The sequence below is a fragment of the Agelaius tricolor genome, unplaced genomic scaffold, assembly GCF_023055355.1.
Source record: "Agelaius tricolor isolate 1412-34295 unplaced genomic scaffold, bAgeTri1.0.p SCAF_6, whole genome shotgun sequence".
NCBI lineage: Eukaryota > Metazoa > Chordata > Aves > Passeriformes > Icteridae > Agelaius > Agelaius tricolor.
Genome location: NW_027269266.1, coordinates 851,809 through 869,188, shown reverse-complemented (window position 1 = coordinate 869,188; position 17,380 = coordinate 851,809). Strand labels below are relative to the sequence as shown.

At 39.5% G+C, this 17,380-nt stretch overlaps 1 protein-coding gene across 12 annotated transcripts in view; it reads left to right on the top strand.

Moving 5' to 3' along the window:
- Positions 1-17,380, top strand: part of LOC139590766 (pituitary adenylate cyclase-activating polypeptide type I receptor-like) — a 154,497-nt gene that overhangs the window by 95,443 nt on the left and 41,674 nt on the right. For all 12 annotated transcript variants that reach the window (XM_071428478.1, XM_071428484.1, XM_071428483.1 and 9 more), the window contains 6 exons: positions 5,463-5,498; positions 6,115-6,156; positions 7,910-8,013; positions 8,979-9,076; positions 10,023-10,155; positions 12,926-13,079. In XM_071428478.1, coding sequence (XP_071284579.1) covers positions 5,463-5,498; positions 6,115-6,156; positions 7,910-8,013; positions 8,979-9,076; positions 10,023-10,155; positions 12,926-13,079 — 567 coding nt within the window. The remainder of the gene's footprint in view (positions 1-5,462; positions 5,499-6,114; positions 6,157-7,909; positions 8,014-8,978; positions 9,077-10,022; positions 10,156-12,925; positions 13,080-17,380) is intronic.

Here is a 17,380-nt window from a genome sequence, read left to right as displayed (position 1 = left end):
ACTCCTGCCCAGCCAGCTCGCTATCCACATAGCTGGACAGCAGGATAAGAAGGGGTTGTAAATGTTTCCCACAGCCTCTCCCTGCCCCAGTGGCTGCAGTTTCTGTAGGGACACAATGTGATGTAAAAACAGTGCAGGCTTTGCACGTTGATCTTAACGCTGTCAAAATCCAAAACCTTTTGGAGAATTACCTTTTTGGAGAAGCCCTCCAACCCACAACACAGAGATGAGAACAACAGGACTATGGGAGAAGTGTGGGCAAGCCAATTCAGGAGTGAAGAGCTTTGGAAGCCTTTCATCCCCTCCTGCCCCGCCACTAATAAGGGACAAACGCTGGAACAAAAGGGTTAAATGTGAGTTGTGTTCAGATAAACAAAGCCACAGGAGGCCAGGCAGGTGGAGAGCAGCCAGCACAGATTTGGCACCAAGGAGGAGATCTAAAAGGCTCTGAGGCTCATCGTGCACAGGCTGGCTCTTGGCTTCAGCTTCCCCATCTCTGTCCACTTTAAATCAGGAGCAACTGCTGTCGGCGAGTTTCTCATCAGTTGTTGCATAGTGAGGGGTGAATAATGAGTTCTGGGTCTCAGTAAATAAAAATCAAAGAGGAAAGTCCAATAAATGTGCAAGAAAAGGGCAGGAAAGGTCTGGGTCTCTGCCACCAACTCTGTGGGGAGCCATTGGCAAGGCTTTGGATTTTTTTTTTCCTCCCTCTTTTACCTCTTCCTGCAGAAAACAGAAATAAGAAGTATTGTCATTACTTGGTCTTTAGAATTGGTAATTCAGCATTCTGATAGATCTTCTCTAGGAACTCTGAGCAATTCTACAAATAACATCTAATTATCAATGTCAATTAAAGCATTAATTGTAAATTTGCTTCCCAAAGAGTGACACTTACTTAAGTCTGGTCAAACAGCAAATAACACAACCTGTCAATACACTGAATAAACCATCCTGAGTCGAGGAAATCAGCAGCTTCCTCAGGAGTCTATTGACTGATAAGACGAATTATTGATTTAATAAGTGCTGTTCTAAGGCACTGTTTTGTATCTGCTGTCATGTCCATATTTCATAGTTTGGATTTAACTACATGTGAGAAGCACAGATGTCATTCAAATAAGTCATAAAATTGTGATATTTAAGATGTTGCCATGATGAAATAATAGAATTATGGAATGGTTTGGGTTGGAAAAGATCTTAAAGCTCAACCAGTGCCACCCCCTGTCCTGGGCAGGGACACCTTCCACTGTCCCAGAGTGATCCAGGACCCATCCAACCTGGCCTTGGGAATTTCCAGGGATCCAGGGGCAGCCACAGCTGCTCTGGGCACCCTGTGCCAGGGCATCACCACCCTTTGAGTAAAGAATTTTCTCCTAACACCCAACTAAACCTGCCCACTTTCAGTTTAAAGCCGTTCCTCCTCATCATGTCTCTACATGCTCTCCTCAAAAGTCCCTTGTAAATGTAACCCTTGAGTTAAACCCCGGAAAAATGTGTTTCCAGTGGAATGCAGATGAGAATCATATTTTATTTATTCTTCATTTCTGAGAGAGCAATGCATTTTACTAGACCATTGCATAATCATATTAAGGGGCTTTCTCTTCTTCATCAGTGAAGTCAAACACACCCATTACTCATTGTTTGTATCCTAAGAGTAGGAAAACAAGAAGGTCTGTGGGGAAGCCCACTCAGTGAGGGGTCCTGTGGTCCTGCTCACTCCATCACTGACAGCAGAGAAAATTTACTTAGGTCACTCCAGAGTCTTAAAGGCACTAAGGTGAAAATATAACCCAGAAAAACAATGTTTGGAGGTGTATTGGGAAAAATGAGAGTGTGTCTGGGATTCCTTACAACCCTTTAGATGCAAGGTCAGGTCTATGCAAACATGTTAAATGTTGTGCACAAAACAAATCCATTTGAACTCCATTTCGTTCACAGGCATGTGAGCAAGCAGCACCAATGCCATGGATTTCTGTCAAATAAATATCCATATTTTGCTGCAGGATACAGAAACTTGCACTGTCTGAGGGCAGGGCAGCAGCTGCAGTGTGCAGGAATTCAAAGGCATGCGGTGGCTGTATGTTTCCTCATGTCCTTTTATATATATATATAAATATATCTATATTTATATCTATAAATATATATATTTATATATATATTTATATATATATTTATATATATATTTATATATATATTTATATATTTTTTTATATATATTTTTATATATATTTTTATATATAAAAATATATCTGGGTTTATATACAAAAATATATCTGTTTATATATAATATATATTTTACATAAATATATATGGTTATATAAAATATATATTATAAATATTTATATATAAATATATAATATAGAATATATATATAATATATATACACATATTATATATATGTATTTATATATTTTTATATATTATATGTATATCTGTTTATAGATATATAAAATGTCTATATATATAATATATAAATATAAAAATATGTACCATATATTATATATGTGTTTATATATTAAAGTTTAATATTATATATTATATCTGTTTATACTATATATTTATCTAGGTAAGATATAAGTGAAAACATAAATATACATATATTTTAATAGATGTATATATCCAGATATATTTTATATATGTGTATTGATTACATATATTTAAATAATTACATAGAAATACAAAATGAATAAATATATTAATACATCTATTTAAATAATTACATAGAAATACAAAAATATATCCACACACCAATAAATATAATTGTTTATATGTTCATTTTATCCCAACACTCAATAGATGAACTTTGACATTTTTTTTGTAATTCAGGGCATGATGTTCAATGTAAATCTAATTAACTTCTTAGTATCTTAACTTATTAGTGAAAATTGAGTTGATGAATCAAGCCTAAAAGCCTGTACAGGCAAATGTTGTACTGGAACTTTCTTCAGTACATTAGGTAGGACTGAGATATGGAAATATATGTTAATAAAAGGCTTGCTTGCTACTGCAAATCAGAAAATTAATGTTGTTAGACAACTGAATCCCTTCATAATGTCCAAACAGAGTGAAATGTAATAATAATTTCAGTATATATACAAAAATATTTCTATAGCAAGCCTATTCCTTTCAGAAAAAGTACATTCATGTGTTTTAACTGTTATTATGGATGTCATGAAATCAAAAATTAACTAAAATTTATTATTTTAATATCAATGAGACTAAGTGCTATCTCTGTTTAGAATTAAATAATGATAATTTTTATGTCATGCTTTTTAGATTGTAGGGAAAAAATAGCTGCATTGAAAACATTTAAATTTAAGAGAAATGTCTTTTTTACAGCCATCACTGTAATAAGCAGGATGTCAGGAACATCAGGCATCAATCTACATAATACTGGCCTGGTCTTTCTCCAGAAAGAATTCTGCACAGTTTTAAGGTCAAATTACAAATAATAAACTCAAACTGGATTTTTATGAGGTTTTGGGGAGATTTTCTCGCAGCTTTTTCTACCCTGCTTGAGTGGGTCAGTGTGAGGCACAGGCTGCTGAGCTGGGGGACCTCACTCAGGGGACAAGTTCCATCAGAGCTGCTGGCTGGAGTGGCAGATGCTGTGAAAAGCACCGTGAAAAAAGTGATAAAGGAGTGGTGGTTTGCTCTTTGATCCTCTGATACGCCCACAGATAAAAATTGCCACACCACAACCTGACATCCATGTTCTGAATTCAGATTTCAGCAACACATCCTGATTTTAGCAACAGATTCCTAAAATTGAGCTACACAGCTAATAAACCTGGGGTTGGGTGGATTGAGGAGGAAAAAGAAGGTCTCCCCAAACTATTCTGCAGAGCAGAACAGATAAATATTCTATTATTTAATATTCTAATATTGACCATCACTGAACCCACCACACCATCCCCGATATTCTGCCAGGAATGTGGAGCACGGGCTCAGCTCTTCTGCAGCAGCTGAACCCCCTTGGCTGCAGGAAAATGTTTGTTCAGAGCACTGGAGACACCTTCTCAGAATTTAGAGATCTGCCCAACATCTGCAAACACCCAGGAATTCGAGTCACAGAATATCCTGAGCTGGAAAGGACCCACAAAATCATCCTGTCCCTGCACAAAATGCCAGCCTGTGCATCCCTGGGAGGGGTGTCCAGTCACTCCTGGAGCTCTGCAGCCTTGGGAATGTGACATTCCCTGGGTCAGTGCCTCACCACCCTCTGGGGCAAGAACCTTTCCCTAAATCCAGGCTAAATCCTCCCTGTGGAATCCTGGGAGCAGCTGGAGCTGGGCAGAGGAGGATGGGGACTGTGGGTGCTCACACTGTGGCTTCCAGGATCTACCCTCCATTGGTTGGATGTGTAGGATTGATATTTAATAATCCATCCAAAGTCACAATACAGCCTGCCTGATGCTTCAGATGAGTTTTCTATACTCTCACCATCATTTTCACATTAAACCTTCTTTTTTTCTGTCTTAAATGGTATAAAAGCACATCAGATTTACTTTAGAGAAGACACAGAAATCAAGGAATTTTCAATAATTATAAAATAAAACCCCGGCATTTTTTGCCATGCTGAAAAGCCTCCTGTTATTATTTTATTTCTTTAGATGCTTTCTCCTTTCCCACAGGATCAAAATCAGTCTTTGTTTGGATTTCCCTTTTAACAAAACCCCTTTTCCTACAATTTGGTGAAGGTTTTTCCAATCCCTAAATTAACATTTGACCACTGGGGTTAAAAGGGGACCAACCTGAAGGCCTGTGGCTGCTCCAGAGGATGCAGAACTAAACTGAAGTGAATATTTCACCTGCTGTAGTGGTCAGCAAAGTGCTGGGAAGGTTTTTTGAGATTGATTTGCAGCAGCTCCCTGAGGCTCCTCTGTGCACGGTGCAGCAGCTCCACTCCCTGGCTCCTCCTGCATCCCCAGCTGAGCCAGAACCCACACAGGGTCCAGGAAAATCTGATTTCAGCCCAAATCGGATTAAACATTGAGCACAGGGGGTTGGGAGGTTCGTTTGGCATCATTCCATCTTTTTTTCTTTTTTTTTTTTTAAGAAAAAAAGAAAGGGAGATTTCTAATGTAAGCCCATAGTTTTATCTTTTCCCGTTGTGATAGTTGTGGTTTTAGGATCTTGAGCAGCATGGGTTTGGAAATGTGTAAGTCTTTCTTACATCAGAACATTCCCCTAAAAAATAATAATTAAAAAAAAAAATCCACAAAAAAGCTCCTACATCCATTTTTCTTATTCTTCCTAGAGTCTGATGAAACTTCATGAAACCAGATATTCAACAATGTTCCATCTTCTGAAAACCTTTTTCCACTCATAAATATGCAAGATTAATACTAAAATAAAGATTTAAACCTGCAGTTCTCCTCTTTTATGGGAGTCAAACTTTTATCAAAATTAAATTGCAACCTGTTATCATGATGAATTAATTATTTTCATTCTTCTAATTTCAGGTTGGGAAGTGGATAATTTGGGGCAAACCCATGCAGGTAGGAGCCACTTCTGCTGCCTATGTCCTCAGTACTTCTGTTCCCCAAAATGGTGTGCACATGTTAATTTCAGATTATTAAAAAGTTGTCAGTGTATCAACAATTATGACAATGATACATTGGTACTTAACTATAACACTTGCACAAAAAGTGAAATTTAAAATCTCATAAGTCTCTGTGAATCAGTGTGATTTTATCTAAAGCCACAAAATTATGCTACCTTATTTAAATCAATTAATTACTTCTCTTTGTCATTGATGGATGGAAATAATTTTTCATTAATTCTCTGAAAGCTGGTCATATTTAAATACCTGAGCATTATAAATGTAAATTCCTATAGAAACCATATTTGACTTCTATATTTTTACAATCAAGTTTGCCCCTGTTTATTGTCTGTTTTTAATCCTAAATTTAGAGGTTCAGCTTTGATTTAAACTCTCAAGTAAAGCTGTGTTTACTTCCTGAGAAGACAGCACCAAGTATTTATTGCCTTTGGGCCTGATCTAAACAAATAAAAATCAATTGCACTGCATTCCCTGCTTTCCACTGAGACCAGTTTGGGCTCTAATAGAAAACACAATCAAAACCATTTCATACCCAATTTCCACTTTTCTAGGTGATTATGACCTGCTGGAAAGCACAGCCCCGTCTCTCCTAGGTAAGAAACAAAACCATGGAAATTCTTGTCTCTCTTTTTATTTATCTCTCTGTTAAAAAGGAAGCTCTCAGCTTTTTTTTTCCTGCAATTTTGGTATCATTTTCTAATCAGTTCTAATTGTTATGACATATTTTCTGCTCTGTTACTTCTAGCAATATTAGGAAAATTTAGCCCTCCTCTATTAAACCTTGCAATCTAAGGAGTGTGCTGCTATAAATTATATCTACCTGCTTAACAGTAATTACTAAATAGTGTTAAAAGAAGTCAGCACCATGATTCAATGCTTTTTTTTTCCATAGAAGACTGGGGATGAATGTGCAAGAGTAATTTAACAAAATTTGCTGAGTAATGCAATGTTCTTAAATGAATTCTGTGATTAAAGAGATATTCTGCTGCATGGATGGCAAACAGATTCTCTTAAATAAGGTTAAAAATAAGGTTATGAGAGACTAAACTGCTCTGAGAATGCAAAGCAGCACAACTTTAATAGCAAAGAGCAAATTCAAAACTTGGAGATTTCCATCAGTTTTTGTCAAGGTGCAACTGAAACTCCAAAAAGTGGAGTAATTTGATAAATTGAGGCTGTTCCTTTGTGCTGGAGAGGAAGAAGTGCAGCAGCAGCAGCCCATCCCTAATTTTTTGGGAAAGCCCTTGAGCTTTGGAAAGAATAATGGAGCTTCAAAAGAGCCCCACAGGGGCTGTCCTACCTCAGGCAGCTTTGTAGGTAAAATCTCCTGAGTGTCAGGAGATTCTTCCTCTTCTGCCCCCAACTCTTCATTCCTAGCATGGTTTTAAAGCCTAAGTTTATCAGTGAAACCATTTAGGAGCTGCTTCTTACATGAGATTAGCCAAAAAAATTACGGTATTAAGCCAATATTTGCTTAAAATTAAGGTTATAAACCAGGATTGGAATAATTAATAGACAGAGGAAAGTGAGAAGCTCTGAATTCACCAACTGAGGTCAACCTGGGCATATGGAGATGGAAAAGAACACATTGCCATGAAGACAGGGAGAAAACAAAGGAACATGGACTGGGAATTTCTCTCCCAGTCTCAGTTCAGGCTGGGAACTGAGAAATTCCCAGTCCATGTTCCTTTGTTTTCTCCAGGCCCTTCCCACAAATCACTCTGAGATCAGAGCCTGGGCTTGGAGATAACTGAGTGGAATGTGATTTATCTGCCTGCAGGAGAGCAATCGAGCTGCCTCTCCATGGATATATAACCCATGATTATCTGAGATAACCCACAGCATCCTGACTGGCTTCCAGCACCTGGACCAAAAAATCGTCTTAGTCTGGTGTTTCTCACTGGTCCCATGCATGTGTCTCAGATGTAAACCATTAAAAATAGCACAAAGAGCCTGGTTTTAATCACTGGACTTCCTCTTGTCCATGTGGAGTGGAGATATCTTCATCAAAGATGGAGTCACCAGGTGCCTTTTTGAAAGAAATGGACATTTAACTGATCCTTGGTTTAGGAACCTTCTTGAGAATGAGATTTTTGGTGGCCTGGAGACACTGAATGTACTAATTAAATATTTTTTTGCTCTCTGGTGACCAACTGTAGTAATACCCATGCCTGTTGTAGGACTGGATCATTAAAGACATCATTAAATTTCCAGAATTAAATCTATGGATAGGCAGATAAACAGAGCTTCCAGTAGAACTGTAGGGTTTTCTTAGCATCAAGGGGTGGGAAGGGATGTCCTGGGGTTTTTTCTTGGGATGTGACATTCCCACCTGCATTGGCACAGGGGACATCAGCAGGAATTGCACTGAAGATGGCTGGTCTGAACCTTTCCCTCATTATTACGATGCCTGCGGCTTCGATGAGAACGAAACAGAGTCTGATAACCAGGTGGGAATTAATCTCATAATTAAAACAAATCAAGGGGGGAGTGGGATTTGCTCTTTGTCCAGCCTCTGGTCATGTTCTGATTTGATGATGATTAGAACAAACAATCAGATGTACATAGGTATGGGAATAAATCACATGGACTCCATTTCCTTCATGGTGGAAAAAGCCCATTCTTTATTCACATAACTCCTTTTTATGCAGTTTTTCAGACCTTGTGTGGGACTCCAATTGGTCAGTAGCTTTCTTGCCACTTAACTTATTGGTTAGTAACAAGTTGTTATTCTGTATTGATTGTTCACTCAAACCCCTGGGGTGTATGTGCAGGAAACGTTGTTTGTGAGAGATGGTTTTCATTTTTCTATCTAATGGTGTATACAGGTGCCAGTTGTTTTTCACCCAGGAATATGTTGAATATGTTGTTGTTTGTTATGTTAACAAATTGCTCACACCAGGATTGCTTTCACATGGGAACTTGCAAAGTGCCAGCTTGCCTTAGAACAGGCTAGCCAGAGTAGGCCTGATTATACAAAGCCTTTCTTTATGATTTTTCTCCCTTTACTGCAACACATGGGTATAAAACTGTGAAAAGTGAGATCTGAGTCCTTCCAGGACCTGTGCTGAACTTTTATAGAAGATGAGCTTTTAGTGTTGATGTAGCTTGGAACTTCTAGAATCACAGGCTAACCCTCAATTCCACCCCTGCTGATAAAGAATCTCTTAGCCAACTGTTTTGGTTTTTTTTACATATACTTATAAAAAAATATAGATAGCCTTTGATAGCTCAGTGATAAATAACCTCAGGGTGTGCAGACCCAGCTGTAAAGCAGAGCTTGATGCGCAGTGAGATCTCAGAGGAAATGAGGAGAAACCAAAGACACAAATCCTGCCTCTGGTTCCTCCTGCACATTGGCAGCTGTGTGGCTGTGGATGAACCCTTTAACCCTGTGGTTTTTTTGCCTCCCAAGGATTACTATTATCTCTCAGTGAAGGCTCTGTACACGGTGGGATACAGCACTTCCCTGGTTTCCCTCACCACTGCCATGGTCATCCTGTGTCGCTTCAGGTGAGTGGGGACAGCAGCAGGGAGCTGCTCAGGCCCTGCAGGAAGGAAGCTGTAGCTCAGCTGCCCCAAACTGAGTTCAAGGTTTTATCTCACCAGAGGCAGAATGTGGTATTTGCTGGGCCCCCAGGATGAAGGAGGAATTGATGTATCTGACTCCATGTTCTCAGAAGGATTATATTATATTATATTATATTATATTATATTATATTATATTATATTATATTATATTATATTATATTATATTATATTATATTATATTATATTATATTATATTATAATGCTATACTAAAGAATAGAGAAAGGATATAGACAGAAGGCTTAACAAGATACTAATGAAAAGCTCACGACTCCTTCCAGAGTCCTGACACAACTGGATGGTAATTGGTCATTAAGTAAAAACAATTCCCATGAAACCAATCAAACAACCACCTGTTGGATAAACAATCTCTAACTACATTCTAAAGCAGCACAACACAGGAGAAGCAACCAGATAATTCTCTGAGGCTTCTCAGCTTCCCAGGAGAAAAAATGCTGGCAAAGGGATTTTTCAGAAAACATGACAGTGACAGTAGAATAAGAAGGGGAAGATCCTTTAGCTGATCTGCTCCCCCAGCTTCGACGCACTCCAGAACTTGCATTTCAGCAGAGTGTAAGTGCAGCAGGAGAAGCTGTGGGTCTGGTCTATGAAACTTCACAAGCTGCATTGGGCTTGTTCTGTTGTCTATTTTATGCTTCTCTGCATCCTTTTATGAGAAAATCCCCAAATCCTCCTTTTTCTCAGGCTTAGGGGCAGTACTAACACAGTCTTGGCTTAGATGTTGCTGTTCTTAGTACCAAGGTGCTCTGGCCAAGTGTGTTCAGGCCCAATGTGGCATTTCCGCGAAATAAAACTATTTTCTTCTTTATTTCTCTTTTTGCCCCCACTTCCTTCCTCTTTCCTCTCCAGGAAGCTTCACTGCACTCGGAATTTCATCCACATGAACCTTTTTGTTTCGTTCATCCTCCGTGCAATATCTGTGTTCATCAAGGACGGGGTTCTTTATGCTGAGCAGGATGGAAACCACTGCTTCATCTCCACGGTGAGTCCAACTGAAACCCAATCCTTTTCCTTCACTTTTTTTCAGCTCAAGATGACAAAAAGCAGTGGGGCAGGCAGCAGTCTGTGGAGTATCATGAGTTATTAGGGGTAAAGGTAGTTGGTGTTTAATTTCCTCCCAGTTCTCAGCCAGACTGGATGTTTCATGTTGTGATGTCACCAGCGTCCTTCAGAACAAACCCACGGGTTTTATTTTCTGACTCTGCCCTGATTGTTCCTCCCTTTTTCCAGATCTGCTCAATGATAGGTGGGATGAGAGCAGACACAAGCAATTTCCTTCATCTGAAGGTCTGGTTTTTCTCCAGAGCTTCATTTGTTCAGGATGCCAGGCAGAGTCACGGGTGAACAGGGTGACCATTCAGACACAGAGAATACACCTGATGGCCACACTCAGAAAATCATCAGCATTACCCACATCTTCATCTCTTAAATATGTAGCTTCATGCAGAGAACTCTTTCACTGATGCATTTAGCATTTATTATGTGTAAATCCCAATTCCTTTCGCATTTAAGGCTAGTATTTGATATGATAAATCAGCTCACTGGGTGTAATTATGATAGAATTACAAACTGAGCTCTCCTTTATCCATCCAGTTATGAGCTAAACTCCTTGTGAGTCACTTCCAGAAGGCAAGTGCAGCTGTGGAGTTTCTTAGTCAGCCTTTTCTTTGTCATTGAAACTAGTTTTTGCTCTCAGTTCTTCTCCACAAGAAAGCAGAAGCCATGTTAGGTCTGTAGTTTGCTCCTGCCACTCTTCCAATGGCGGCATCTGCCTCTTTGTTTGGAAACACTTAAAGCATAAAACACATTAAAATCAGCCATTTCATGACCAGATCTTCAGCCTGGGTAGAGTTTCCTTGAAGAAACTCAAGAACTGATGGTTTAAACACCTTAATGGTAGATTTGGCCCAGGGGATGAAGTCAAAGTGGGAGCCAATCACTGCCTCCAGCAGAAGCTTCCATTTTCTGCACAGATTCTGCTCAGATTTGTCAGATTATGCCCTTTTTCCTCACACAAAACACCAAGTTATCAAATTATACCCTTTTCTAACTCAAAAATAAAACAACTAAAAAGCATTTTAAAAACTTTTATTCTATTTTCAGTTTCATGTAAAAAGTAAAACAATGAAAATATTATAATTCCCACCATCACAATCAAAAGCCAACTGTTTCCTAATTAAAATACATTATAAACATGTCTTAACCTATCTACTTTTACCACACCATACTATAACAACCTTAAAACAAACCATCTAAAATTATCCCTCATAAATCCTACTACATCTTTCAGAATTCTATTTCTCCAAAATATCTAATGTTATTTACAAAACTACCCTTTAAAACTTATTTCTAATTCCATTTCTCTCTCAACAATATCTATCCTCTTCCATAACATTTCTAAATCGACATTTCTTATCTCAAAATTTACGTGCTAATTCACGCTATGTAAATCTTCTACCAAACTTTAACATTTTTCTACAAATTCATCTTCCATACTATGTAAATCTTCTATCAAACTTTAACATTTTTCAACAAATTCACCTTCCAGTGGATTTGTTGGAAAATCCTACTTTTGTAGGACTAATGGCTTCTCACTGGGGTGCAGCACTGGAAAGGCCAGTGTGTCCCACTCTCACAGGGTAGAGCTTGGTTGCCACCTTAGGCCTTTGCCACAGAATCATTTAGGGTGAAAAACCCTCTGAAATTGAGTCCAACCATTCCCAAGCACTGCCAAATTCACCCCTAAACCGCATCCCCAAGTGCCACATTTCCACATCTTTCCAACACCTCCATGCATGGTGACTTCACCACTGACCTGGACACTGTTCCAGTGATTGACAACCCTCTCAGGAGAGAAATTTTCCTTAATATCCAAAATAAACCTCCCCTGATGCAATTTAAGACAATTTCCTCCTTTCCTAGCATTTGTTACCTGGGAGAACAGACTGACCTTGTTACCACCTCCTGCCAGGGAGTTGTAGAGAGCAATAATGTCCTCCCTGAGCTTTTCTCAAGCCTAAACAAACTCAGTTCCTTTTTTTCAAAATTTTTATATTCTATTTTATTTTTTTATTCTATTTTAATTTTATTTTTATTTAAATGTTATTTATTATTTTTTAAATTTTTAATATTCTATATTAATTTTATTTCTAGTTTTCATTTTTCTTTAGTTTGCTGCTTCCCCCTCCTGTCCATGAATGAAAGCTTCCATCTTCTTTTTTTCAGCTGATCACTCAGCCTCCTTTTTCCTCACACTTAGTTCCATTCTCTGTCCTGGAGTGACAACACTGATGATGGATGGCAAAGTGCAATTCCCAGCTGCACACAGGAGGGTTCATCCTTTCAGATCCCACTCTCAGGGCTTTCCACAGTCATCCTGCCATTTCACATCCTTCTCTGGCTTTCTCAGTACACAACTGGCTTTTTTCTTCTCTGCATTTAATCCTGGGAGGGGGTTTAAATCCAGCAATTGCTGTTCACTGGGGCTGTGAGCCCTCAGCAGCACAGGATGTGCTCAAGCTGCTCTGAAATGCTCCTTGACTTCTTCCCACTGGTAAAATTGGCTTCCTCCCCACCTAGGCTTTGCTGTCTAAGTGATACCTGCCATTCTTCACCTTCTTTAAAACCTTTACCATTAAAAGTATGTAATACCAGCCCCAGCTCTTTCCGCTGAGAGATCTGGGGAGGCTGAAAGCATTTTTCCTGTTAGGCCTAAGCAATGCAGAAATAACTTTGTTCTCAATCCCCTGCAGGTGGAATGCAAAGCAGTGATGGTGTTTTTCCACTACTGTGTCATGTCCAACTACTTCTGGCTGTTCATTGAGGGCTTGTACCTCTTCACTTTGTTGGTGGAGACCTTCTTCCCAGAGAGGAGATATTTCTACTGGTACACAATCATTGGCTGGGGTAGGTGGCACTTCTTGTCTCCAACGTGTCTTGGTGTGCAGGATGGCTCCACAGACCATGGGTGGTATTGCTGTATTTGTGGGGTGCCCAGACAAGGAAAGGAATGATGAATCTGACCCCATGTTCTCAGAAGGATAATTTATTATTTTTACAATACTATATTATATTAAAGAATGCTATACTGAACTATACTAAAGAATACAGAAAGGATAAAAAGATAATAATGAAAACTTGTGACTCCTTCCAGAGTCCCAACACAGCTTGACTGTGATTGGCCAATAAATCAAAATAATTCACATGAAACCAATGAAACAATCACCTGTTGGGTAAACAATCTCCAAACCACATTCCAAAGCAGCAAAACACAGGAGAAGCACATTAGATAATTAATGTTTTCCTTTTTCTCTGAGGCTTTTCAGCTTCCCAGGAGAAAAATCCTGGGTGAAGGGATTTTTCCAGAAAATATGACTGTGACATGGTAGTTTCATGTCAGGTTTCAAACTATAATTTTAGTCTTGATGATGTTGAAATTATGTTGGAATGATGTTGGAATTCGAAATGCAAGGAACTCTCAGAACTTTGGAGCTGTAAGCCAAACCTTAAAACTAAGGATTTGAACTGAGGCACAGGATTTGATCTGAGACCTTGGAAAAGACTTCCAAACTTAGGTGTGACAGAAGCAAGAATGTGGATTTATAGTTTAAAGCAGACACATATTAAGGTAAGGAAAGTTTAGCATTTTAGAGTTTAGGATATATAATAATAAAAGCAGTTACAGGGCTAAACAAGGGGTTTAGAATGCAGAACTGTAGGTTTGTCTATCATAACATGATTGGCTAAGAAACACATGGACCCATGCTTAAGGAACATATGGACCCATGCTTACACTGTAGCATGGGTCCATAAGACAAAATAGTTAAGGATTAAGTCAAAAACATAAATATCTTTGTGGGCAGGGTTTTATTGGTCAATAACTCCTTAAAGGGTCTTGTGACTGTTGGTCTTGTTCTGAACCATGCAGTGAAGATGTGAGCTGAACTCACCCTTCCTGCCTGTGTAGAGAATAAGAAAAATAAACTGCATCATCAGAAACAATTCAAAGGTCCCATCTCAAATTCCTTCCAAAATTCCCCACAAGTGAATTATCACAGCATAGAATTACCACTGCAGCCCAAGCTGCAAGTGTTGTGATTTTTTTGTGTGAATAGAGTTGCACTGAAATCTGGAGGACACCACATCTCTTGCAGAGGTGTAATCTACAACAGAAAATTGCTTCCTGCAAGATAAGATCTTAACATCAACTTCTTCAGCATAATCAAATCTGCAAGGCTAAGTCCAGTCTATTTTCTAAGGCTTCATTTGTGCCTTTCTTTCAGATAATAACTAAATTGAAAATGGATCCAAAGGGTATTCACATCTGCTTATCCTACCTGGATGGGAAATAAAAACTTGCACTGGGAAGGAACAATATTTATTTCAGAAAAGCCAGTTAAATGATGATAACCATGATAATTATTTTTCATTCTGGCCTTCTGGATGTAAATTGATTCCTGTGATGTGTTAATGCAAGCAATTCTTTGCAGATGTTTTTTTTGCAGAAGTCAGATGGTGAATGCAGAAGAATACATTCATTTAAAATGTTCCCTGAGAATTTTGAACTTGATTTTTATACTTACAGACACTTTTGAAATAGAAATAGTCCTTTAGATTCACGTTTTGAAATAGAAATAATCCTGTATATTCATGTGTAAAATCTACACACAAACCCCATGCCTTAAACTACTCTCCTTTGAAAAAACATTCTTATGTAGCCTGAACCTTCAAGAAATCAACAGATGGTCTTGTTTTTTTTCCCTCCTGAAGCAGCTGTACACAAACCAACATTTTCATCTGCTGGCAAAGACTCCTCACAGAAGGGAGAGAAGGTTTTCAGAAGGTTTAGAGGTAGAGAAGGTATGGAGAGAAAGGAGTTAACAAATTACCATAAATAATCTGTGCCATAAAAAGGCTGTTGGAAATGGATGGTTACTGGAAAAGGCCTTTGGGAAAGAAACTGTTGGAAAAGGTGTTCAGGGTTCCTTTGTACCCTCCACAGCTGTATAATCACATTATAGCTGAGAGAAAAATGTGTTTCCAAGGAGAAATTGGAGGTTACATACGTGGAAATCTGACAATTAGAAAAGAAAGCAATGCAAAATTGCAATTTGTAAAACCTTTGTAACCTAAACATAAATCAGAGGTTGAGTTCCTTTAATTAAGTTTGCACAATTTTCATATCTGTGGATTTGTCTGAATGTGAGAATATTGAAAACCAGCTTATATTAACTGACTTCAGTATTTTTTAAATCAGTCCTTGTATTGAATAAACTGCCCAGCTGGATGAATTCTCTAATGCAACCTCAAAATATTTTGTTTTCAGTCGAGTGCCATAGATAATAACTGGCATTAAACTAAACACTGAACTTCACAGAATCCCAGAATGGTTTGGGTTTGAAGGGACATTAAACATCATCTATTGCACCCCCTGCCATGGGCAGGGACCCCTTCCACTATCCCAGGCTGCTGCAAGTGTCCAACCTGGCCTTGGACACTTCCAGAGATCCAGGGGCAGCCACAGCTGCTCTGGGAATTCCATCCCAGCCCCTCCCCACCCTCCCAGCCAGGAATTCCCAATTCCCAATCTCCCATCCATGCCTGCCCTCTGGCACTGGGAGCCATTCCCTGGCTCCTGTCCCTCCATCCCTTGTCCCCAGTCCCTCTCCAGCTCTCCTGGAGCCCCTCCAGGCCCTGCCAGGAGCTCTGAGCTCTCCCTGGAGCCTTCTCCTCTCCAGGTGAGCATTACCAGCTCTCTCAACTTTTTTCCCCAGTAAAGGGGCTCCAGCCCTTGGAGTATCTCTGTGGCCTCCTCTGGGTTGATTTCAGCAGGTCCATGCCCAGCTGGGATAGCTGGGATAGCTGGTCCAGGTCCAGCTTGTGTTAGTGGGCACAACACTCCAATCACTTCAGATTCAAAGCAGCATCAGCAATATCCATTAATAACTCTCCAGATTTGGATGGTTCTGGTTTAATTTTTTTTTTTTTAAACACAATTATTTTCTCATCTCCCACATGTTTCAGCTGGACTCACATTTCCCCTGATCTGGTGGGAACAATTGGCAATTTGCAAAGCCAACAGAGGCACTTCCAGACTTTTGGATTCCATCCCTGGAGGGCAAAAGCAGCCCCTGAGCTCAGGGCTGGGGGGGAGGGAATTGCACTGAAGCAGTGAGAAAGAGGAGCTCAGCACTTTGCAGCATCTGGATGTTGATCTGTTTCTCTAAATGTGCTGAGACCTCAGTGTCCTCATCTTGAGGGATTAATGAGAACTGCATATGGCTCTGTTGATCCAGGCAGCTTTGCCTTCCTAAATCTGCAATGTGCTGGTGAATTCTCTGGATGGACTGCTGTCTTCCTGAGCTCTCTGCTAATGCCTGCTCCTAATGATGCCTCAGGTTTCAGCTTTTATATTTTCAGATTCTGTGCTGCTTTAGTGTGTGGGTCTGGGCTTCACATCAGGGCATGCTGAGCTCTGTGCACAGAGCAGGGAGACAAAACAATTCCTGCTCCAGCTGGGCACCAAGGACAAATGATCCAAATCTCAGCCCAAGAGCACAAACCCCGTGGGCTGGAGAGAGAAAAACAAGCAGGGTGGGACTGCAGGGGCTAAAGCTGGAATGGGACAATGAACTGCAAGATGCAAATGGAGCAGAACTGATCCCAGGGAGAGACCCCGGGAGCGCTGGTGCATTTTGGGGCCATTTTGGTTCATCTTGGGTGCAGCCCTGGCTGGGCTCTTGTGCTGCCCAAGGTGCATCCATTGAGGCCTTTTAATAAATCCCTGCTTTATTCTTTAGCTCTGTCCAGCCTCTGTTCTAGGGCAGCCTTCAGAAGACATCACTAACTTAGGGCAGCACAAGTCAGCAAGAATAAATCTGAGCCTTCAGGGCTTCTCTGTTTCCTATCGTTCCTCAGAAGCTGAAAAGGAGGAGATGGAGAGATAGAAATCTTTTGATGTAAAGAAAAGTAGTGTGAAGATATGTACATTCATACAGCAGATGGTTCAAAGCTCCAAGCTGATCTGAAACTTGGGCTTTTTAAATGCATTTTTATGACACATTTAGTTTTAATTCTGCCTTTCTGCACATTTTACAGATTTGGAATACTATTCATAGCATCAAAGTTTTTATAGAGGAAATTAAATAAAACATGAGACTCATGTTTTATAGAATCAAAGAATGGTTTGGATTGGAAGAGACCTTAAA